Source organism: Equus caballus, chromosome 15 (genome assembly GCF_041296265.1).
Source record: "Equus caballus isolate H_3958 breed thoroughbred chromosome 15, TB-T2T, whole genome shotgun sequence".
Classification (NCBI taxonomy): Eukaryota; Metazoa; Chordata; class Mammalia; order Perissodactyla; family Equidae; genus Equus; species Equus caballus.
The window spans coordinates 61033513-61058994 of NC_091698.1; the positions used below are offsets into that span (position 1 = coordinate 61033513).

The 25482-nt window shown below is 38.2% G+C and overlaps 1 protein-coding gene across 5 annotated transcripts in view; it reads right to left on the bottom strand.

Moving 5' to 3' along the window:
* EML6 (EMAP like 6) overlaps positions 1-25482 on the bottom strand; it is a 279682-nt gene that overhangs the window by 110470 nt on the left and 143730 nt on the right. For all 5 annotated transcript variants that reach the window (XR_011426055.1, XR_011426056.1, XM_023619097.2 and 2 more), the window contains exons 11-16: positions 20257-20424; positions 18943-19049; positions 15615-15733; positions 13456-13642; positions 11344-11449; positions 2980-3073 (exon numbers count right to left, since the gene is read on the bottom strand). Coding sequence is in view for 3 of the 5 variants with exons in the window: in XM_023619097.2 (XP_023474865.1) it covers positions 2980-3073; positions 11344-11449; positions 13456-13642; positions 15615-15733; positions 18943-19049; positions 20257-20424 (781 nt within the window). In the remaining 2 variants the exon portion in view is untranslated. The remainder of the gene's footprint in view (positions 1-2979; positions 3074-11343; positions 11450-13455; positions 13643-15614; positions 15734-18942; positions 19050-20256; positions 20425-25482) is intronic.

The window sequence follows — 25482 nt, forward strand, 5'->3', positions numbered from 1 at the left end:
CCATGGCTATGTCCGAGCAGAGGAATTATGGATGATTTTCATCTTCTTCTTGGTGCTTTTCTGTGCTTTCTAACTTTTCCTATAATGATCATGTATTATTTTGAAAACAGAGAAAAGAACAATAAATGTTATTTTTAAAGTGATACACATTTTTTAAAAAGAAAGTGAAAAAGAAAAGGTGCCAATTTGGTATGCAGGAGACTTCATCATATTCAGTAAATGTACGTAAGGGTAGGGACCTAAAAGAGATCCAACAGCGAAGCTGGCACAGAAGTGCATGTTCTGAAGCTCTACATACCTGCCCTACGTGGGCTGCATTGTGTCCCTAAGCTTTCTAGTAGCATGACTATTTCCCACTAACATTGGAAGCATTCTTGTTAGGCACCTTGATAATTGTACCTTTTGCCTAAGATCCTTACTGCTCAAACTTCTGAGATAAAGCAGGTTAATAATAATTGGTCATTATCCCCCATAGTCATGTTACCAGTGCAGTGGAAATTCAAGTAAAGGGGCATAATAGAGGCACCTGATTAATTATCTCATTATTGTGCCCTCATTGACACTGATATTAGGCAACTTAACTAGTGCCCATAAAAGATTGGCCTTGGTTCCTAAATGGGTTACTTGTATATTAGACTAAAATCTGAACAACCTTTAAAAGGAAAAAAACCTAAAAAATTCATTGGTAATGGAAGTGACAAATCCTTCATGAAAATTAGCAGAGGCAAAGAAATTTTCACATAGATTGCATAAAGGCTCATAGAGATCCCTACGTGCCAATTCTGAATTTCTCTGAACCTACTATAAAACGTAGGCTCACTTAAACATTTTCTCAACTGAGAGGGCACTTTTGAGAGTGCAGTGTCGTGCAGGAGACACACGTGAGCCCAGGGCACCAGCAGCATTGCCATCATGGCCTCCTACTGTGCCCTTCCCCACGGGGAAATCTCATATCCTGGGTGACGGGCATAGCTGTAGAACATCACCCTCCCAGAACAATGCAGCCTGCCAGAAGCAGGTGTACTGTTAACCCTTGCTAGTGGCAATGCTGGCAATGACTGACACACAGAGGTGCACAGTGAGGGGTGTCAGCCATTCTCTGAGAGCAAAGTAGGCCCTCCCAGGAGGTGCAAGGACTCCGCAAGCCAGGAAGGTGCCATCAGTAAAGTATTCCTTCTTTCTCTTAGGCACTTCTTTCATGTCTCTGTTTTTAAAGTTTCTATCTACTTAAACACCCTAACTCAAGGTCATAAATAGAACTTTTATTTATTTGTTTTGTTACGTATTTATGTAAATATTTATTATTTTTAATATTATATATTTATTTTTATGTAAATATTAAATATTGTGAAAATATTTATTTAATAAATATTGTGTAAATATTTATTATTTATTATTTTAAAATCCAGTATTCTTCCAAAGAACTTTAACAATCCTTGACATTCCTTCTTGGAAAGAGCAGTGGTTAATGTTGCAATTGCAAATATGTTCTCCGAGGGCAATTCTGCAGGTGTCCTGTTTTGGGAATGTGACATAAGGCTTGGGAGCAATTCCAAAAATAAATTGCGTCATTAACATAATGGTGTTAAGTCACTTTAATTTAATTAAATAGAAGTAACACTATCTACCAAGCATGTCAAATATATACCTTTTTATATTAATAAATATGTCTTTCTTCCATTTCTATTACTGTTTCTGGCACACAGCTGGTGAGCTACCCACAGTTGCAGAGGGTTTTCTGGCAGGAAAATTGAATTTCTGTTGCTTTTGAAATGCAGACATGTGCTTTGCCTGAAATCATCTGTAATGCAGATGGTATGTTATCAGAAATATTAAACTAAAATTCAGTGTGTTAGTCTAGGAGGAAAGCCGAGTTCTGACCAGGAGCTGAATCTGAGTACTAGAGGGAGTGATTTAACACTGAGGAATACTAGAAAGAGGCCAAAAGAAACCATTTGGGCAGGCGGACTGATGAGCTGCCATTTGCTGCCAAAAATTCCATCTCAATAGCAGTCATCAGAAAAGCCTCTGTTTCTCTCCTAAGATGGTCAGCTCGAGTCCTCAAGGCTCCATCTGCTCCTCCTTCGAGTCTCCAGCAATTTATATATCTTCATTCATTAAATCAAATTGCCAAAAACCTTTTTTCCTATCTGATATCGTGGAGGGAAATATTAATTTAAAAAGTGAATTTTGAGGTTCAAAGCCATTCACTTAAAAATGATTTTCTGTTGCAAAATAGAAAGGGAGTTGGTTACTGCAGGGAAGAGCTAGCAGAGAGGTAATGCGCCTTGGGCAACAAATTGTATTGCTGGGCCTTGGCTGCCAACTAGCTTGACCTCTGACTGCAGCTGGGCAAACAGTTAAGCCCAATGTAAGTAGGAGTGGAAAGTAATGTTCAGACTTAGGGCTGATTCAGCAGGGAGGGAGGCTGGGGTAAGGGAGGACAGGTGGTCTATAAACAGCAGTCGGTCTTGAAAAGTCTATTTATAAGATGGGGAGATTAGGGAAACAATTTGCCTGCTTTGAAAGCAAGTGGCAGATGTACACGATGGGGCCTCCTTTCCAGCATGCCACAGCCTCATGACAAATGGTACTTCTAACTCCAGTGACATTGACAATCCTTCACCAGATGCTAAGACAGTGGAAAAACAAGGGGCAAGGCACAAGCCTGAGAAAAGCTGCTTTTCTACTGCTGATAAAAAGCTTTCATACAGATAATGCATATGTTACTAAATGCAAAGTGGGGAATAACTCTCTGGAAATGATTTCAGAACTTTCCAGTTCCCTGACACAAACATCAACTGCTTTAAGTCAGGTTTGAAACCATGAAATATTGCAATGCTTTCACTTAGATATTAAGCTACCTATGTGAATTTCATCTGAGCTTGAAGATGAAATCTTACCAGAAAATGAAAACTATTGACCTTTACTAAAGCATGATCATCAGCAGGATGCCATAAGACCCCAGCAGCTTCTTACCTTGTTGTGGCTATCTTTTCTCCCTTTTTCCAGTCCCAAAATACAATACTGTGAAAATCGTCTAAACCAACCGACACCAGACATTTTCCATCGGCTGTATGAAAACAACACAAACGTCAAATGATTCATTTCTTCGATGAAAAGCCAAAACATTTTACATACTGTAAAGAGGAACAAGAAATTGCCCTTAAGAATGTTATTTAGGCTCAGATACATTAGAAGCATCATATACTAAAGGGACCTCACTGAATGAAATGGATAGCTAGTGACAGTTGAGCTTCTTAATGCATAATAACTGGGTGCTGAACTAAATTGCTGACACAACATTCCAACCTGAGACAGAGAACTATGGGAGGGCATCTCAAGTAAGTCATAAAAACCTTGTCTATTTTGTGACAGACAAATCTCATGATTGTTACTGGAAAAGCCATTTGGCTTCATGACTCAGTCTATTTTCAGCTCTAACAAACTGGGTTCTGTTTAACCCTCCAAGATAAGAGTATTACAGCAATTAAATATTACTTCAGTCGGCCCAGTGGCGCAGTGGTTAAGTGTGCACATTCCACTTTGGCGGCCCAGGGTTCGCTGGTTCGGATTCTGGGTGCGGACGTGACACCTCTTGGCAAAGGCCACGCCGTGGTAGGCGTCCCACATATAAAGTAGAGGAAGACAGGCACGGATGTTAACTCAGGGCCAGTCTTCCTCAGCAAAAAGAGGAGGATTGGCAGCAGTTAGCTCAGGGCTAATCTTCCTCAAGAAAAAAAAACGCCCAAGTTAGAAACTAAATATAACTTCAAAAATTCTTTCAAGAGATGATTTTGTAATTTAAAAATCTTAATTTCTTAGTTTCTCTATTTCAAATGCAGTATGCTTGTCATAGGACATTTAGAAAATATGGATAAAGGAAATTTTTTAAATATCCAAATTTCTAGGCCTACATTTGATGTATATCCTGTCAGTTTTCTTCTGTACATAAATGTGCTTTTAAAAAACTACACCAGGATCGTACCGAACATATTGTTTTTTCATTTATTACATGATGAACGTTTCCCCTTAGTATTAAATATTTTTTATAATATTACCAAGGATTACTATAATTTGGACATTTAGGTTGTTTTCCAAAAAATTTTTTGAAATTATTTTGTAATTTGAAAGAAAAATAGTTAATTTGCTTTTTCCCTTCAAGAAAGAAGAAGAGAAAGGGGCTGGCCCAGTGGTGTAGCGGTTAAGTTGGTACACTCCATTCCGGCAGCCTCGGGTTTGTGGGTCCGGATCCTCCATGCGGACCTATACACTGCTTATCAAGGCATGCTGTGCCAGCGTTCAGCATAAAATAGAGGAAAATGGGCACAGATGTTAGCTCAGGGCCAATCTTCCTCAGCAAAAAAGAGGAGGATTGGCAGCAAATGTTAGCTCAGGGCTAATCTTCCCAAAAATAAAGAAGAAAAAGAGGAGGAAAAGTCAATAAGCCTTTCCTTTGCTGCTTTTCCGAAAATGTAGATTCACAGAAGAAGTGTCTCTGGGTCAGCAGTTCCATCTTAGCTGCTCACTGGCTCAGAGATGGGTAACCAAGCATCAACCAACCATGCATCAGTTTAGCAGGGTGTCTTCTCTGTCTGCAGAAGGCCAACAACATGAGGGTAAAGAAACCCAAGTCTGCAATAAACTGCTTCTCCCCAGTCCACTCCGGGTCTCAACTGATATTTTCAAAGGCAGTCCTAGAGTAGACCCCAAATTAAGGTTGCCAGATAAAATAAAGGAAGTCTAGTTAAACTGGAATTTCAGATAAGAAACAAATAATTTCTTTGTAAAAGTATGTCCCAGTCAATATAAGTGTAAATATTGCCTGGGACATATCATACAAAACATGGAATATACTGATACAAAAAATTATTTGTTGTTTATCTGAAATTAAAATTTATTGGGCCTCCTATATTTTTATTTGCTAAATCTGGTAACCCTACCCCTAACGCTAACCAATGCTCAACATGGGAGTGCCTTTATTTGTGCCGGAGACCCTCCCCTGACCACCTAGGAACACTGGTCTGCTCCTTTTCTGGAGGAAGAAGGGAAGTAAGAAAAAGGAAGAGTCTGGCTTAACAAACCACATCTTCCCCAATCCTCAACTATTATTCCGCATGAAGCAAGGATCTGAAAGTTACGTTAACTTTCAAGCTACTAGGCTGTAGTATTAGATGAAGACATTAACACTTTCCTCAAGGGCTGAATCACCACCAGTAATTATTATAAACAGTGTCTTCTGAATCACCGCTAATGACATGTCCTTATGCTTAAATGTTACCAGGCTTTAAACTGGACAAGGTCTCTTTTTATGCGTTGGGGAGAAGGGACTGGTAATGACTTCCTACTCATTACCAATAACATTACTTTTTCCATATCTCTTGGTATGGCCTGGTTGTTTTTCTATACTGGCATGCCTCTGTATCTAGGGATTTTATTTTAATTGGCGTTTTCTCCCTTTTTAGATGACAAGCCTTTCTAAAGTTTTTAGCAATCATATCATGTTTCCTTTGTGATCCTCACACTGAGCTGGTTTTCAACGAATGCTGATGATTCTGGTGACATTGAGGAGGACAAGAAAGATAAAGATGGAATGTGCCCAGGATGGTCTGAAGGAAAAGGGAATGTGCTATGTCATATAGCTACAAAAATGTTAATTGTTTTTTAATTACCATTTATTTCAAGAACACTGCACAAATATTCAGTGTCTCTTTTTTTGCTTTCATTAATTCTATATTTTCTTTTTTAATCTGCATAGCTATTATTATGTCCTCCTTAGAATGCAAGCACCCACGCATTTAAGATGATAGCTGTTTTTTTGAGGAAGATTAGCCCTGAGCTAACTACTGCCAATCCTCTTTTTGCTGAGGAAGACTGGTCCCGAGCTAACATCCATGCCCATCTTCCTCTACTTTATACGTGTGACGCCTACCACACCATGGCTTTTGCCAAGTAGTGCCATGTCCGCACATGGGATCCGAACCAGCGAACCCTAGGCTGCCAAGAAGCGGAACATGTGCACTTAACCGCTGCACCACCGGGCCAGCCCCTAAGATGATAGTTTTCAAAGTGTTATCTCTCTTGAAGAAGGCCTCAGGAAAAGTTGATTTTTGTGGCTTCTAATTCTAATAAATTCTAGTAAAGAATTTCTGCAAGGCCCCATCAGCTTGTCCTCACAGTATACAGCCTTTCTACCCCAATAGAAGTATCATGACTCTGAGTAGCAATGGAAGAAACAGTACGAATCCAGAGTCACCTCAACAAATACCTCTCCTTAGGATGGTGACGTTTTCTTGAATCCCGCAGGTGTAGGCTATTCCTGCATACCACATGGTTTGGAAATATAATTGGCTACCTCTTAATTTTTTCCCAGTTTTCATTTCCCCTGCAGAGGCTTGACCTCAGCTTTGAAAACCCAGTGTTCCCTCACCAGTTAGTTGGAGTTTTTGATTTTCAGCCATGTTTTGAGAGTCTAGGTGCTGTCCTTTTAAATCTTTCCAGTCACAGTATGTATTAATTATGGATATTTTATGACATAGTCCAGAAATAATTCGAATGCACTTAATGTCAACAGTAAAGGGCAAATTAGAAAGAGAAATTTTTATTCAGACAATTACAAGTTGGTCCTTTTATTCAAGGCTCATAAAAAATGCATAGGTTTTCAGAATTGAACACAATGAAATCAAGTTAGACTTAGAGGTGCCCTTGTGGAAATCATTTATTATTCCATGAAGGTTTTAAAATAAGAGGATGATATTTAGCCTAGAAAATATGTATGTGGCTGAAGCTTTCTCGTTCTAATTTGGTTTTCTGTTCACGTGGAAGAACTTTCCTCAGGCCAAGCACAAAAACAAAGATGGCTCTATTTTCCCAAGACAGTGATGATAAATTCACAAAGTTAAAGAGTTGCTCAATTAAGTGAGATAATGTAAATTCATTCCTTCTCATTTACACAATTTAAAGTTACAGATTATAATGTAAGAAATGTTTTTGATTAAAAATGTCTTCTTTTTGTTTGCTTTTGGACAGTAGCAAGAATAATCTAACTCTCTACATTATAGCTGTTTGTTTGCTGTCTAGTTTTCACATCATTTTCCTGCTTTGTATTTCCAGGACAATTTCTTTCTCTAATGAGAGACAAATGTACTATCAGCAGGTCTTTCCAACACCGCTCCAAAATGGGCTGGCTTGTAAGAGATAGGCGGAGATGGGGGTACTGAGGCACATAGACGGGGCCACCAGCTAGAAAATAACTGATGTCAGTGTCCTGTTTCCACGGTTAAAGGAGAATCTAAATAATCTCCTCTCTCGGGATTTTTACTTAAACCACTCACTTTTCTATCAGTTTCCAAAAGGAAGGTATAGTTGCTCCTGCTCCTATTCAGGAAAGTGTGTGATTCAGGGCTGTTCCAGGATGGAGGTCTCTTTTCATAGGGGTCTGGTCCACATAGCAGCCTCTATGCATCACCATGCCGACTCCTCCTTTATACTGGAGAATGGGAGGGGCAGCTGGAGACGCTAGTTGGGTAGAGGGAGCGGGGAAGTGAGCGAACATGCCGCATGCTCCAGATACAACTCCCATGGCAAAAGTTGACACAGCCCCCTGGTGGAGGGCAGGGGCAGGAGAAAGCAAGAGCACTGAGGAGGGAGACCTCCCCGCACTGCTCCCACCAGCTCACAACCCAGCCAGGAGACCTTGGTTCTAGCTCTGGATCTGTCACTGTGTTTGACTCTTCCCTGGGCCATACCACAAACTCTCTTGATTTCCAATCCTGGCCTGTAAAGTGCTGCAGGGGTTTAAGACTAAAGCCATATCATTATAACACAAGGTACTATCAATACAAATTAAACCAAAGGGGCCTCAACTCATACCTTCTAGAAGCACCATGGAGACCACAGAGATCAATCAACCACTACAACTCATCTTCATGTAACCATTCATGGTGATGGATCAAACACAATAGATAATAGTGAAAGTTATTCCTGAGTAGTCCTTAATATTACTGCTTTCTAAAACTATTAACTAGTTTCCTTTCTGCCATTTATTTTAACATTGTACTTAAACTCTGAGACAAAAATGTAATTTTCCCAAATTAAAAATAACACATTTGCTGAACAAATGGGCTCTTCCACAGTGATTGTTATCTGGGAATAAAGAGTGAACTGTTAAAACTAAAATATCCTTTTTATGCAGAAAATATTTCATATCTGGGTTTTTCTTTTCTTTCTTTCTTTCTTTTTTTTTTTTTTTGGTGAGGAAGATTGGCCCTGAGCTAACATCCATTGTCAATCCTCCTCTTTTTGCTTGAAGAAGATTGTCCCTGATCTAACATCTGTGTCCATCTTCTTCTACTGTGTATGTGGGGTGCTGCCAAGGCATGGCTTGATGAGCAGTGTGTAGGTCGATTCCTGGGATCTGAACCTATAAACTCTGAGCAGATGAAGCAGAGCACACAAATTTAATCACTATGCCACTGGGCTGGCTACCATATCTGGATATTTTTTTATTTGCTCAAAATGAGAATTAGAAGCAGTGGCAGAATCAGCTTTTCAATGTCTTCTTAGAGCATCTGGTTTCTCTACCCTGGCAATGATGTGAGGAGCTGCCTTATGAGCGAAAGATTTCTAAGCTCACTTAATTTCTTGATCTTTATTCTATAAAACTACTAAGCCCAGAAGAGATGTGAGCTCTCAGAAACGCAGAGACCAAGTTACTGGGTACCAGCTTATTGCTACTAACCTGTCTCACAATCATTGTGTTTGATCAAAATTCCTCTAATCCCTTCTCTGAAGGTATTTAAGTAACACAAGCTAGTCTTTTTGACTTTTCTAAATTTAAAAACTCCCAAAGTAATCAATTCTATAGAGTAAATAATCTAATAATTATTAAATTCTATTTATATTATTCTAAATTTCCTGCCACTTTGTTCATATGTTAATACACATACAGACATTTTCAGTTGAAATCAGTGAATAGATGCTATTTTTAGTTCTATTTTTTCTCTTTCACTTAACCTGATACATAGAAATGTGTATGAAATACACATAGTCCATGTACTTGTCACTTTGAATTATAGCTTTGATTATATGGTGCCAAATTGTCTGCTAAAATTGCTGAGTCAATTTTCAATGTCACCAATATGACTATATTAGATTCTCCATAATCTAGTACACATTTTGGGTGTATTGTTTTATTTATTTTTGCTACCTTAATGGGTGTCTTACCACTCTTCTAGAGGATAATTATGAATTCATTTTTTATATTAAGTATACACATATGTATCTGCTAGCAAAGTTAACTTTGAGAAAAGGGCAATTCATCCACTGAGAAGTGAAACTATGGGAAAAAAAAGCAGAAGAAATTCATTCACATCTTTGGAATAGAACCATATTTGAACTCAAATTATGGTTTCCTTTTAGATATTACTGATTTATTATGGACACATGGCGCATCTATTTTAAAATTCTATGTTCATCAAACTTCTGGAAGTTTAGGACTTTGTACTCACTGTTTATTGGGTTATTACATGTGTTATCTGAGCTTTCAACCAGCAGGTGGTATGCTGAGTAGTTCTTTCTCCCTCCATTCTCAGGTCTTCTCTACCTCACATGCCCACTAGTGTAGAGTATGAACTGTTTAGTCTTGATTTTTACTAATTCAATAACCAGAGAAAGTATGAAATAACTTCTAATAATGATATAACAACTCAGATTTGTATAATACTTACAGTAAGTGAAAATGTGCATGTCACAAAAAAAATCCAAAAAAACTGCCCCATGTTATTGGTCAGAGAATAGATAAACATAATTTTCACCCAAACTTTGTGAAAATGTGAAGTTCTAGTCGTAATAGTGAAAGGCAGGGCAAATAGCATTAAGCAAAACCTCATTCATTTATTCATTCATTCATAACATTTTTGGAGTAGCTTCTATGCCCACAGCACTACAACATGTGCAGTGGGGAACAGAGAAATGGGCTCTGCTGCCCAAGTAGTTTACTGTGTGTGAAGGGCATAGGAAATGTTGACACAAATAACTACTGCACCACATGGACTCTAACAGGTCCCACAAGAGCAATGACAACAATGGGCTAAAGGATGCAGAAGAAAGGACAGGATATTTCTCCTTGGAAGGTTGGAGGAGAAAACTTTCAGCTTGGTCTTAAAAGGTGGTGGGACTTGAAGAGACACATGGGAACAGCAGGAGCAAAGGAACAGAGGCAAAAGAAGGAGAAGAGTGCGTTTAGGTTCTGAAGTTCGGTAGCTGTAAAGGAACACGAATGGGTTAGTGGTGGAAAACACTGCAAAGGAAGGTTGAGGGCAAATCAGGAAGGTCATGAATGTCCAACCAAGGGCTCAGCCCTGAGTCAGTCAACAAGAGAGTCCATGTGGTGGCAATGTACTTGTGCTTCCAGAAGACTCCAGAAGTGGGTTGGATGGACTAGAGGAAGTGGGGATGAAATCAGGGACCAGCATTACTCATGGCACAGATGAGAGGGAGTGAAGGCTTGCACAAAGATAGTCGAGAGAGAGGGACATATGAGAGAGACTAGGGTTGTGGAGTCATGGAATTTGATGACTAATACACATTTCGCATATATTAAAAATTTGAATGAAATTTAGAAAAAGGAAATTATAGAATCGGTTTTCTATAGAGAGTTTAGAATTTTTGTCTACTGATCTAATTTCTACAATTGGGATTATTAAAAATTTCTAGTAAAGACATCTTTTGTGATAGGTTCTCATTCTCCAATTCTGCTTAAAGAAACAGCCTTACCCTAAAGAAAATGATGTCCATCAGTTAGTATTTTTATAGTACTGTGTTCAAATTTTAAACTAAGGAGATGGAAATGTCAGTTCTATTTCTTCAACATGAAATTTATTTCCAAAACACCAGTGTTGTAAAGTGGCCCTCTGCAGAGAATTTGCAGCCCTCCCTCTAGTTCTTTATATTTAAATCACAAAAGCTGTGCGCCCACTTGTTTGGAGAGATGAAATTGATGTTCTGAGTCACTGTCAGACAATTACAACAAGTGTCTCAACAGCAACAGCTGTTCTGGGTTTCAAACCGCTCAAGCAAATACAGAACACGGTGCAAGCTCTTGGTAATGACTTGGGAGAAGGGAAAAGGGGAAGACAAAGAAAGGACATGTAACCTAAAGGCCACATTTTTTGGTGAGGTGTTTACATATCTGATTTCCAGTCAAAGCCTGGGTAGCTGACGTACGAAGAGCTTACCTCATTACAAACAGAACTCAACTAAACAGGAGGATGTTAAACAAACAAACCTGGAAGTAAATGTAGAATCGTCTGCCAAGGACTCTAGCGGAAAACTGGGGCCTACCTGAAAAATCAAGTGCACACACTCCTCTCTGATGTTGTCCTTTCAAGAGTGACAAACATTTTAGAGTTTGTGTGTCCCACACATGAACAGCAGCATCTCTTCCAACCTTAAATAATAGAATGAGTGTTATTGACTACTTACAAATTATAGTAAGAATGATTTTGTTCTTTAGGGTCAACTGCTACTCAGAAACCAAAAAACACACATTTGGAGAGTAGGAAGACCTCAGAAATCATCTGACCCAACTCCATTATTTTCCAGATGAGGAAACTGAGGACTCAAAGAGTCTAAGAGGCTTGTTTTGGCAGCAAGGTGCGTGCCCAGAGCCTAACCTGGTGCACAGCTCCTAGTTAAGGGACTTGTAACACTCTGACTCAGATGTCCACTGGGCTTTGCTCTGTCAGTTAGGTAGGTCTACCCCTTCCCTGCCTTCTCAACACCACACAAGATTCTACTTCTTGGGCACAGAAGTCACCTGTATGTTGTCACGGCACTATCCTTGGAGTTCTATCATCCATCTCAATTATTTTACCCACCCCAAGAAGCCTTAGCCCTGCTTCTCCCCCTGGGAAATGACAGTTTCATGGCTTAACTCTCTCTCATTAAGACGGATTCTCCTAAAGGGGACACAAGCTCCTATCACACTGATTCCCAACACTAGAGAAAATTGTAATAGTAAAGTAGTTTGCCTCACTTATAATACACAGCAAAAAAGTCCTATTGGGTACTGACTCTAAAAGGGAAGTGAAACATAGAGCCAGGCACCTAACTGAGCAGAATCTTGCCAACTCCTACATTGGTTGGTAGAGGCCCGGTTACCCCTGGAGTGGCTACTGGCATACTGGTTTGCCTCCCAGCAATTACAGTATAGAATGCAGTATCTCCTCAGGGGTTTATGTAAAGAACTAATCTCTGGTTTTTCTTTCAAAGGAAGGCTATTAAATACCCACAAATCAAGAATCATCTATTAATAATAAAGACAAAAAAGAAGTGGGGGGCCAGTGAAAAGGCAAAACAGTGATCAATTACTTGTAAAACAATAATGTCAGCCAATGCATACTGGATGGTCCATCTGCAGTTAGAGGGGCAGCAAGCAAGTGTGTCAATTAATGGCTCTTTCCTTTCAGAGCATTGTAATATTCTGACAAATAAAATAAAAGCCATGGATTCTTCTTCCCTGAAAATGCACATTTCTGGGGTTGACTCCCTTCATGCCCTCAGTTTCATCTATGGATCTCATGAACCCTGTTCAAAGACTTTTACTACCTGCATGTCAAGTCTCAGAAATGGCTACTTGTCTCATGTTAACCTTTGACCCTCATTCAAGAGTTTTTCTTGGAGTTTTCTACTTAGATGTTGAGAATCAGTTGAAGCATTACATGCAGCTAAAAGCCCATAATAAAAGTGAATGAAAATGTAATCTATACATTGGAACAGTACAAAACTTAAAATACTTTTGACAGTATTGTTGCTTTACCAGCAAGATAATAAATCTGAGTTTAACAGATTCTTTGTTTACTAAGTTGACTTTCTCTCTTACCTTTTCCCACACGAAATGACTGAATACAGGGCTCTGTTTTGAGTAGCTTTTCAATTATAGACTCAATCGAAATTTTAGGCATCCAAAATAGTTCAGACAAAATTTATGGTTTTTTGAAAGGGTAAAATACAAAATAATAAATTAGCCAAAATTCATACGACTTTAAGCTTTACAAAAATAAACACTAGATGTTATACTAGTATGAAAAGATGGTTCCTTCAATAAACATTTACTGAGTACCCAGGGTATACTAAGTACCGGGCACACAGTGATGAGGAAAATATATTAAAACTGCATTCAAGGAATTTACATTACACTAGTTTTAACCAATCTTATTCACAGATCTCATCACGTTAGGATAAGAATCCTTCAAAGGCTTCCCAATAGTGCTAGAATATATTGGTTGATTCTCCCATCATCATGAAATGATCCAGCATTCACTGAATCTTCAGCTTCCTGCCTCATGTTTATTTATATCAAGTATTTCTTGAATTTCTAACATGTAAACTGTATTCAAAATTAAATCCTCTCTCTCTTCAGCTAGACACCCATCTTAGAGGAGAGATACATACCTGCCCAGTAGCCACATAGTCCTTCACTGGGTGGATGGTCAGGCTGAGAATGTCATCATCGTGCCCCAGGTACAGCCTCTGGGAGTGCTGCTGCCTGTTGTACACAACAGCAACTGCAGCAATGTGGTAGACCACTTCTCCAGCTTGTGTGTAGAACAGATTGTTTCTACAGTCATAGCCTCTATAACTGAAGCACAGGTCCAAGAAACGCACATCAGGTGAATAAACAGTGAGTGAACAGAGCAGGAGTTGTTAGAAGGTAAAGCTAACGCACTGACATGGGCAAGTACAAGTAGAGACCTAGGTGCCTCCATAGTTGCTCAAGACAGTGATCTTCAACAGGGGTATGAGGACCTCTCAGGGTATGTGATGACTTTCTAAGGGGCAAATGAGCACTCATAATTTTAGTGGAATCTGTTTCCAGATCTTCAGCTACTGTTTGTGCTCTTTCTTAAACTGACCAGTCTGAGAACACACTTGTGGAGAGGTGCAGGTTTTCTTTCCCCCTTCTCCTTTTACCATCACTTTCCTCCCACTTTAGGAAGTCATTCCTCTTGTCCATCTGTTATCTTACTACAGTGTATTACCGTGGAAGTCAAACCTTCCAGGGATGCCAAAACAAACGGACAATTCAAAATACAAGTGTGGGTGTTGAAAGTGAACAACTCCAACGACTGGGTAAGAAATCCTTTTGCAAGTCAAATGATTTCCAATTTTTGGCTTTTAACAAAAGTAAAGTGATTTAATTGAATTGTCAGCAGATAGATCATTACACTACTTTTTGTGTGATCTATCAAAATCATGATATATATTTTTGGCCTATAATTCAAGAGGAGTTTTGAAGAATTGGATAATGTTGCTATGATAAAACTGCTTCCATTCTCATGTACTTAATCATGTGAATAAGCTTTCTCAGTGCTTATATATATTAAAGAATGAAAGATGAGAATAGACTCAATGCTAAACTCTGTCACATTCTAGCAATAAGTAATATATATGCACATACATATGAACTCATTGAAAAAATTCTCTTATTAAAAGTATTTTTCCAATAAAATTTTTTATGTTTAATAACTGTTTATCAGAATCTGTACTATATCTTGGTTGATTTGGTCAGGTGTGTACTACTAATAGTTGTAACAATTATTCAATCTAGAAAAAAATTGTTAACTCTTAGAGCAGCACTGTCCAATAAAAACATTATGTGAGACACATGTATAATTTAAAATTTCCTAATTGTCACATTGAAAAAATAGATGAAATGTATTTTTAAAACATTTAACCTAATACGTCTAAAATATTATCATGTCTACATGTAATCGATATGAAACATTTTGATGAGATATATTACATTCTTTTTTTCACACTAAGTCTTCCAAGTCTGGTGTGCATTTTACACATACGGCACATCTCAATTCAGACTGGTAATATTTCAAGTGCTCAGTGGCTACAAGTGGATACCATCCTGGACAGGGCGGTATATGTCTTATGGTCACAAGGAATTAAATTTACATTGAACTTCTAGACCTTTTTTTCCTTGCAGAAGGTATGACTGGGTGATCAATAAAAGACTTTCAAGTACAAAAAATATTACATTAGGGTAAAATTCTGTGGGCAAGTAGAATGGAAATACAAGTTCAAGGAGAAATATGAATGATACAAAATTTCCTACTTTTATAGAAGCACTTCTTCATGTAATTTTTAATTTGATGATGGTGGTAACCAAATATCCATGGTATTTAGGTTCCATTGAGTCCATTTAAATGAATGATGTATTTATAAAACACTAGATATTATATTCTTCACAACCATTTACACTTTTGTTGTAAACTCAAAACTCAAAATTATTTTGGGCATATGTGAACAAAAATGTTTGAAGAAAACATTGTCCTAGGTGGAGCTAACAAAATAGAGCAGGAATTACAGAGATAAAGGAAGTAGAGACAGTAGAGAGAATGAAGTGAAATAGCAGTGAGCCATAGTCACACATGCATCATGGAAGTACATGACAGAAAAAACCTAGATACACACATTGTGATGGCCACGGAACATCAGCTGAGAAAAGTGTACAGAGAATAATGGTTAAAATATTAACCCAGGTAAGTGTAAACTGGAAAGACTGGCTAGCTTGGTGATAAGGCTGGTGACAGGCCACCCACCCGTGTATGAACTGGAGTTTCAAGCTGTCCTCAGGAGCCTTTTCTCGCTTAAGGAAGGGCACTGCATGGTTTTTCTCTTTACTTTGTTGCTTTAGCTGAGGTAGATCTTCTTTGTAAACCTTAAAGCACAACAGAAATATTTAGTTGAGACTCTTTTCTTCAGGTTTCAAAAACACGAATATCTTGGCATTCTCAGGAGAGCTTTAATTGCAGGAAATCAAGTTTTTGAGAACATAAGAAGCTAAAAATGTTCACAACAGACCAAGAAGGTCATTATATAATGATAAAAGGGTCAAAGTTCATCAAGAAGACATAACCATTGTACATATTTATGCATCCAACATCAGAGCACCTCAATATATAAAGCACACAATAATAGAACTAAAAGGAGAAATAAATATCAATAAAATAATAGTCAAAGACTCTAATACCCCACTCTCAACAACAAATAGATCATCCAGACAAAGAATCAATAAGGAAATAGCAAATGTGAACAAGACCATAGACCAAATGACCTAAGAAGATAGAAATTGTATCAAGTATCTTTTCTGAACACTATGGTATGAAACTAGTAATCAATAACAGGAGGAAAGCTGGCAAATTCACAAATATGAGGAAATTAATACACTTCTGGACAGCCAATGGATCAAAGAAGAAATCAAAAGGGAAAAAAAAAATCAAGACAAATGAAAATGGAAACATAACATACCAAAACTTATGGGATGCAGCAAAAGTAGTCCTAAGAGGAGAGAAAGTTTGTAGCTATAAATGCATACATTAAGAAAAGAGAAAGATCTCAAATAAACAACCTAATATTACAACTCAAGGAAGTAGAAAAAGAAGAACAAATTCGGCCCAAAGTTAGCAGAAGGAAATAATACAGATCAGAGTAGAAATAAATGAAATAGAGACTAGGAGAAAGAAATAACAAAACTAAGAGTTGGTTCTTTGAAAAGATAAACAAAATTGAGAACATGAGACATGATATCAAGTTTTACTTTGTTATAATGAACAAAACTAACATGAAATATCTTTTAAGTCATTGGGATCTAATTTAATTCTTTTTTCTTAATTTGCTATTATGTTTCTTAAGTAATTTATATGCAGAGACTATGATATTAATTTTCTTGTAAATAAGAAAGGAAATTACTAAAGTTATCAATAAAATATAAATAAAATATTTTGTTATAATTTCTTCTAAGGCAAGAAATCTCTTCACGTTTCTGACATTTGCACAATATGGACCTCATGAATCATGGGGATCACACTTTGGAATTATTTTCCTTTCATGCCCTCATGCATCTTGACAGATCAGACTCTGAGATAGAAAGCAAGGCTCTTGGTCTAACCTGAGATCTAAAATGCGCTGCTGAGAGAACATTTTCTACAATTTAATTTAAATGTCCATAAAAATCAATCTTTGTCTACCATGTATTTATGTCCTACTACCAAGAGATACAATTTGACACATTAAAAACGAAATACAATCTATTAATAACTTCTCATCTTCATAAAGGAAAGTTTTCACTTGATCAAACTATATTACTAAAAAAATAATGAGATATTATTATAATAAAGTCCCTGCTTAGGACTGACCAAAAATCTTATTTAAAAAGGAAGTCAGAAGACATCTCATTACTGTTTTGTCTATTAGAGATGCAATGAATTAAGCTTTTAAAATCTAAAGATAACTATTCATCTGACTTCATGATGTTTTTAATAGTTCATCCATCACTTTAGAACACTGAATTCTAGTCCTTGCATTTCTACTGCTTATTTGAACAAGTATTATAACGTCTGTGGGTCTCAGAGACCCATGGAGAACAGAATAAAAATCCCTTCTCAGAAATATTGTGAATGTCAATTAAATAATATAGGTGAAAGCTTTGGAAAGTAAGATGTCAGGAAAAATATATAAATCCTAGGCAAAGATTTCAATACAGTCATGCCTTTTTATTCTTTTACTAGTATCATTTTATTAAATAAAAACTTCCCCACTAAAGAAAACTGCTTTTCTTTTTTCCCTAGATTTTATGTTCATTTTGCTTAAATTCCATTTCCCCTTGATATCAGGGTATAATATTATTTAGTGTTTATGTGGTATTTCCACATTAACAATTTCCTTTCAAATCCTTATCTTTATTTAGTAGTTTTATTGCATAATACATTCTATCAACATACTGTCAAACTGATTTAGTCCTGAAGTTGACCCAAACCATCGGTTTGGTCCATCAGTTCGACTGCCTTTGTACTAATCTAACTTTTCAAACACTGAATCAATGAGTAATGATTATGAGCTAAAAAAAATGTCATCTGAAAAGCAGTAAATTCAGTGCGGGCAGTAAATTCATTGCCTCTGTAGAGGCAGAGCCAAGCAGTACATAGAATGTGCACTTTGGAACGAAGCCCAGATCCACATTCGTATCCTGACACTACGGGCAATATGGACATGGGCAAATTACTTAACCTCTCCAGGTTATTGTGGGCTTGGATCTGGTGCAGATAAAGCACAGGATCTGGCCCCACAGAGACACTCGATACAGGGCAGCTGCCCTAGGTCTACATGGTAAGTCTCCACGGGGAACTCTGACAGGTGCTGTGTCTGGAATCTTATTCACTCCATGTTCATGTACAGAACCCGCTTCATATACCCTTGTTAAATAAGAAGAAAGAGAAGAGAATCCCTATGGTTATCACCATAAAAAGGCCATATGTGTCCCGACTCCTTTGAAGGATTGCTTTCTTTAATACTCACTATTTAGCGCTAAAATGAAACGTCTACTTTCAAAAAAACAGAACCCAATTTGGATGTAACTGCCCAACTTTTGTACCAGAGATGATTTCCGACTAGGGAGATAATGGGCTTTTACTTTAATCAAAAGGATAATGGTCTCCATAAATTAAGAGGGAAACCTGGATAACAGCTCACTTGCAAACTACCATGGCTCTGAGGTAACCTATTCTGTAAAGAAAACACATGCTTTAATGATCTGCTAAGAGAATGAAAAGTCCTGTAGCTTAACCTGCATATTTTTATGCAAAAAAATATTTTTAAATTATTGGTGCGAGGGAAGCAGAAAACCCCGACTCTCAAGGGTTTAGTTTTGAAACTTTGCTACCACTTTCCAATAAAAAAAATTTTAATGATATGATCAGGTAAATGCCTGATTTTTAACCTGTATCTAAAGACAAGAAGTAGGCAATTTTCCTCATCCCTGTCTTGATTCTCCCCTGCCTAAGTACCAGCCTTTTTTAGCGCAATGTCCAAACCCAAGGAGATCAAGATTTCTGAGTTCTGAGGCACCTACATTGCTCCCTGTGTACTGACCTGGCGATCATAATTGATTTGAGTTTCTTGCTCAATATCAGAGTCCAACTCTGGCACATCGGATAAATCTGAGTCAGATTCTTCACTGTAGGAATCAGTGCCACCTTCTGCAGAAACACAACCCACAAGAAACAAGCAAAAGTTCTGAGACTCTAAATAGCTAAAAATTTTATATAAAATATTTTCTTTCTTCTATTCTGTCAAAGTAAATAAAAAATAACTATACCACAGTTGTCATTTAATGTAGATTCTTAAAATGTCTTTTTTTCCCTTTCATCTTTGGGTTAAGTTCAGCACACCCCTGACTCCCTTTCAGGAGTATTAACAGATGAGGACAACTTCCCCCCAAGGAGACTGAACTCATTTCCACATTTCTATTAGATAATAGATCTTTGAGTTTTAAATCTTGCTGGAAAAGGGCAAAGAAAAAAGGGCAGATTTTACCAAGAAGAAGGCTGGGGCACAAAGGGATTCAGCCACTTAGTTCAGGAAAGATCCCTCTTTAGCCTTTCAACATGCCCACAAAGTACCAGTAATCGCCATGGTCAAAACCTCTGCAGAACCCCTCCCAATAAAACCATTTCCTCATAGTTTTTCATTTTATTTCCTAATCATTCCTTCTGACATCACAGTAAATAAAAAAACTACACCTCCATTGAACTGGAACACACTGGCCCCAATCATGGACCATTCCTTGAACTCCACTCTGGAGGCAACTTCTATTCCAAAGGTTACCCTGTCATCCACAGCCTGACCAAGCAGACCCACTGCCCATGACAATCGTTCTAAGGAGGTCAAAATGTACACATTCCTGTTATCTTCTAAGGTTAATTCTTTTTCTTTTTTCTTTTGTAAGGAAGAGTGGCCCTGAGCTAATATCTGTCGCCAGTCTTCCTCTTTTTGCTTGAGGAACATTGTTGCTGAGCTAACATCTATGCCAATCTTCCTCTATTTTATATGGGATGCTGCCACAGCATGGCTTGATGAGCTGTGCATGAACTCCAGGCCACCAAAGTGGAGCGTGTGAACTTAACCACTACACCACCAGGCCAGACCCTCAAGGTTAATTCTTCATGTAAACCTTAGACCTTCAACTTGCTTTGGGCATAAGCAAAATCCTTTGAAGGAAATTATCCAATTGACCCATATTCATCTCAAAAGTTTTTTCTCTTCTTTTTTTGTAACTTTAAAATTTATTATTGGAATGAATTTTTCAAAATTGCTTTAACTCTACCTCCAGAAGAAATGTTAGAACATCCTTTGAAATTTTTGTTGAAAAATAAACAGGTGTTGGAAAATTACTATTAATTTTACCCTGGGGTGCAGTTTCCAGCAGGCCGTTGCTGACACCTTCTGGAATAAATCTCCACTGGAAAAGCGAGTGGTCAGCCCCTCCTGTGCTCAACACCCACTGAAAGTCATGAGACCATCGGACGTTTGTGACATGTGCAGAATGGCCCACATACTTTCTAAATTTGGCTCCTGAAAAGATATTTTTGAGGAGAAGATTAGTTATGCAAAAAATAGAATTTACTGGTTAAAAATTATATTCCTAGTCACTTGAAGAGTAAAATCTTTAAATATATTAGAAACTAATTTTCAGTCTTACACATCATATTAAGCAAGTGTTCCAAAAGGCACCTCAGTTATTTCAGTATGAAGTAACCTAAAAATGGGTCTTAAATTTTAAGCCCTGTGGTTAAAGACACATTTGAACCTGTTCCAAATAACGCCTACTGCTTCACTGATTCTGAAAACAAATGCTAAAGAATGAATCTCTTATAAATTCTTATTTAAATACAAGATAAAACAGGCAGTCCTTTGCAATTGGGAAACAGAAAATCCTTCTGTGGAAAAAAAAAGTCAAATTATTGTTTGGGGTCAGACAGATGTAGCATTGGGAGAATAAAATTTTTTTTATCTTAAATTGATTGCTTTACTCAGTAAACACCATCTGCAGGTAAGGAAAGCAACAGAAAAGCTATTTGAACTTATATTTGTAGTTGAACTGCTGCAGTAAGGTCTCCAGTGTCCGGTCAGGGCGCAGAGGCATAAAGGCGCTCCTGGAAATAAACAGGGTCCGTCGGATCATGTGGAGGCCTAGTACCCCAAAGACTACGGGAGATTTCAGGGGCCAACAAGCACCCCATCTTTCCTTGAGAAACACTTCTACCTATTACAGTCCCTCTAAATGAAATCTCTTTAATGGGGAAAAAGCCCATCTGTTCAACTATCACATGTTTAAAATTTAAAACGCAATTGGAGAGGTAATGATTTCAATTTACATGAAGGTGAAAATGACTGCTACAGGTCCCTTTCCTGAGAGCATGTTCTGACCATGAGGTGAGGTCCTATTATATCAGGTGAGGTCCTATTATATCAGGGCCTCCAAAAAAGACTAGGGGCATGCTGCCCCAGAGGGGAGAGGAAGGTCTTGGGTCTCAAAAGCAACCCTGCCTATTTCAAAGAGTTGTGTAAATCAGTTTTGGTAATTTGATAAAGTCAAACAGATTCCAACTAAGATCAGTTGGAAATGCTGGCTGATAATTCAATAACTGGGGAGCAAAGTACATTCTTCTCATATCTCTATACATCTTGTTGGGCTGTCCCTTGCTGCCTGACCTCTCATACCCTCCTCAGACATCATTTAACCTGTCTCCTTGTAGTGGTTTAAAAATATGCCCACAATTCTAAAAAAGTTGAGCTCATAGAAACAGAGAGATATGTGGTTACTAGGGGCCTTGGATGGGGGAAATGGGGAGATGTTGGTCAAAGGGTACACTCTCAGTTATAAGATGAATAAGTTCTGGGGACCTAAGGTACAGCATGGTGACTATTGTTAACAATACTGTATTGTATACTTGAAATTTGCTAAGAGAATAGATTTTAATGTTCTCACCACAAAAAAAAATTAAAAAGTAACTAAGTGAGGTGATGGATGTGTTAACTAACCTTAAAGTAGTAATCATTTCACAATATATACACATATGTAATCGTCACATTGTACACCTTAAACTTACACGTTATTTGCCAATTGTGTCTTGATAAAGCTGGGGAAAAAGAAAAGAAAAAGAATACATCCAGAAGTTCTTTGATACAAATAAAAAAAATAGAATATGGCAAAAGTGAAGGTGTCTGGCGTTCAAGAGGATGTCATACACACAGGGATGGTTCAACATCCACAAATCAATCAACGTGATACACCATATCAACAAAGTGAGGAATAAAAACGACATGATCATCTCAATAGATGCAGAGAAAGCATTTGACAAGATCCAACAGCCATTTATGATAAAAACTCTGAACAAAATGGGGATAGAAGGGAACTACCTCAACATAATAAAGGCCATATATGACAAACCCACAGACAACATCATACTCAATGGGCAAACACTGAGCGCCATCCCCATGAAAACAGGAATGAGACAAGGATGCCCTCTATCACCACTCTTATTTAACATAGTACTGGAGGTCCTGGCCAGAGCAATCAGGCAAGAAAAAGGAATAAAAGGAATCCAAATAGGGAGGGAAGAAGTGAAACTCTCGCTGTTTGCAGATGACATGATCTTATATATAGAAAACCCCAAAGAATCCATTGGAAAATTATTAGAAGTAATCAATAACTACAGCAAAGTTGCAGGGTATAAAGTCAATTTACATAAATCAGTAGCATTTCTGTACTCTAATAATGAACTAACAGCAAAAGAACTCAAGAACACAATACCATTCACAATCACTACAAAAAGAATAAAATACCTCGGGGTGAATTTAACTAAGGAAGTGAAAGACCTATACAACAAAAATTACAAGGCCTTTCTGCAAGAAATGGATGACGACATAAAGAGATGGAAAGACATTTGCTGCACATGGATTGGAAGAATAAACATAGTTAAAATGTCCGTTCTACCTAAAGCAATTTACAGATTCAGTGCCATCCCAATCAGAAACCCAATGACATTCTTTACAGAATTAGAACAAAGAATCCTAAAATTCATATGGGGCAACAAAAGACCTCGAATTTCTAAAGCAATCCTGAGAAAAAAGAACAAAACGGGAGGCATCACAATCCCTGACTTCAAAACATACTACAAAGCTACAGTGATCAAAACAGCATGGTACTGGTACAAAAACAGGTGCACAGATCAATGGAATAGAGTTGAAAGACCAGAAATAAAACCACACATCTATGGACAGCTAATCTTCGACAATGGAGCTGAGGGCATATAATGGAGAAAAGAAAGTCTTTTCAACAAATGGTGCTGGGAAAACTGGAAAGCCACATGTAAAGGAAGGAAAATTGACCATTCTTTCTCACCATTCACCAAAATAAACTCAAAATGGATCAAAGAGCTAAAGGTGAGACCTGAAACCATAAGGTTTCTAGAAGAAAATGTAGGCAGTACACTCTTTGACACCAGTATTAAAAGGATCTTTTCAGACACCATGTCTTCTCAGAGAAGGGAAACAATACAAAGAATAAACAAATGGGACTTCCTCAGACTAAAGAGCTTCTTCAAGGCAAAGGAAAACAGGATTGAAACAAAAACGCAACCCACTAACTGGGAAAAAATATTTGCAAGTCATACGTCTGACAAAGGCTTAATATCCATAATATATAAAGAACTCACACAACTCAACAACAAAAAATCAAACAACCCAATCAAAAAATGGGCCAGGAGACATGAACAAACATTTCTCGAAAGAAGATATATGGATGGCCAATAGGCACATGAAAAGATGTTCATCACTGCTGACCATCAGGGAAATGCAAATCAAAACTACACTAAGATATCACCTTACACCCATTAGAATGACAAAAATAACTAAAACAAATAGTAACAAATGTTGGAGAGGTTGTGGAGAAAAAGGAACCCTCATACACTGCTGGTGGGAATGCAAACTGATGCAGCCACTATGGAAAACAGTATGGAGATTCCTCAAAAAATTAAAAACAGAACTACCATATGACCCATCTAACCCACTACTGGGTATCTATCCAAAGAGCTTGAAGTCAGCAATTCCAAAAGTCCTATGCACCCCAATGTTCATTGCAGCATTATTTACAATAGCCAAGACGTGGAAGCAACCTAAGTGCCCAGCAACAGATGATTGGATAAAGAAGATGTGGTATATATATACAATGGAATACTACTCAGCAGTAAGAAAGAACAAAATCGTCCCATTTGCAACAAAATGGATGGACCTTGAGGGAATTATGTTAAGTGAAATAAGCCAGATAGAGAAGGACAATCTCTGTATGACTCAACTCATATGAGGAAGTTAAAAATGTAGACAAACAGAACAGATTAGTGGCTACCAGGGGAAAGGTGGGGTGGGGGCTGGGCACAAAGGGTGAAGGGGTGCACCTACAACACGACTGACAAACAATAACGTAGAACTGAAATTCCACAAGACTGTAACCTATCATTAACTCAAAAATTTTTTTTTAAAAAAAAGGATGTCATACAAAGCACTGCAGATTCCTCCATGCTCTCCTCTTTAGGTCTCTAGGTACTAGGTACTAGGCAAGGACACTCAAGCAGTCTATGGAGAGGCTCACATGGAAAGGAATTGAGGCCTCCTGCCAAGAGCTAGGTGAGTGAGGCGTCTTGGAAGTGGATCCCCGGCCTCGGTCTAGCCATCAGACGGCTGACACGTCATGAGAGACCTTGAGCTAGAATCATACAGCTAAGCTGCTCCTGAATCCCTGACCCCCAAAACCGTGAGATAACAAATGTTTATTGATTTAAGCTGTAAAATTTTTAGAGGGGGGATTTGTTAATGGCAATAGATAACTAATACACCCTTGGCTGGCTGGAATTAGAACCTGCAAAGCATTAGTGTCATTAATATTTAGGCCTTATCTCTTCGATCTTTTGCTGTCCTCTCTCCCCCTCCTTCCCTCTGCTCTAGGCACACTGGCCTCTCTGCTACTCCTCAGGCATGCCAGGCACTCTCTGTCTCTAGGCCTTTGCACTTGCTATTCCCTCTGTCAGGAATGCTCTTTCCCTCGATATCTGAACGGCTGGTTCCCTCCCCTCCTTGAGGTGTCTAGTGAAATGAAACCACATCAGTGAGCCCCCTCTTTGACCACCCTATTTAAAATAACAACACTACACCACCCCACCTGAGCACTCTCTACTCCCACTGTTTGCTTTATTTTTCTTCATAGCACGTTTCTCCACCAGATGTGTTTATCGACTATGTGCCCTCAGCAGAACAAAAGTTCAATGGGGGTGGGGATTTGTGCTTGTTTTATTCATTGATGTATCTCCAGCCTCTAGAATAGCACTTAACAAATATTGAATAAATGGAGGCCACATCCATCTCTTCCAAGGCTTTCCTTAGAACACTGAGTGACCTCACAAGGCTACCCTTTGTTCTATGAACCACAAGGAAGGCTCAGGCCTCAGCCCTCATCTCCTCTCTACTGACCCTTTCTCCCATGGCTTTAAATACTGTTGATATGCCCTCGACTGCCAAACATTCACCTCCAGCCCTGAACTCTCCCTGGACTGCTGTCAGCCTGTGTGCCAGGTC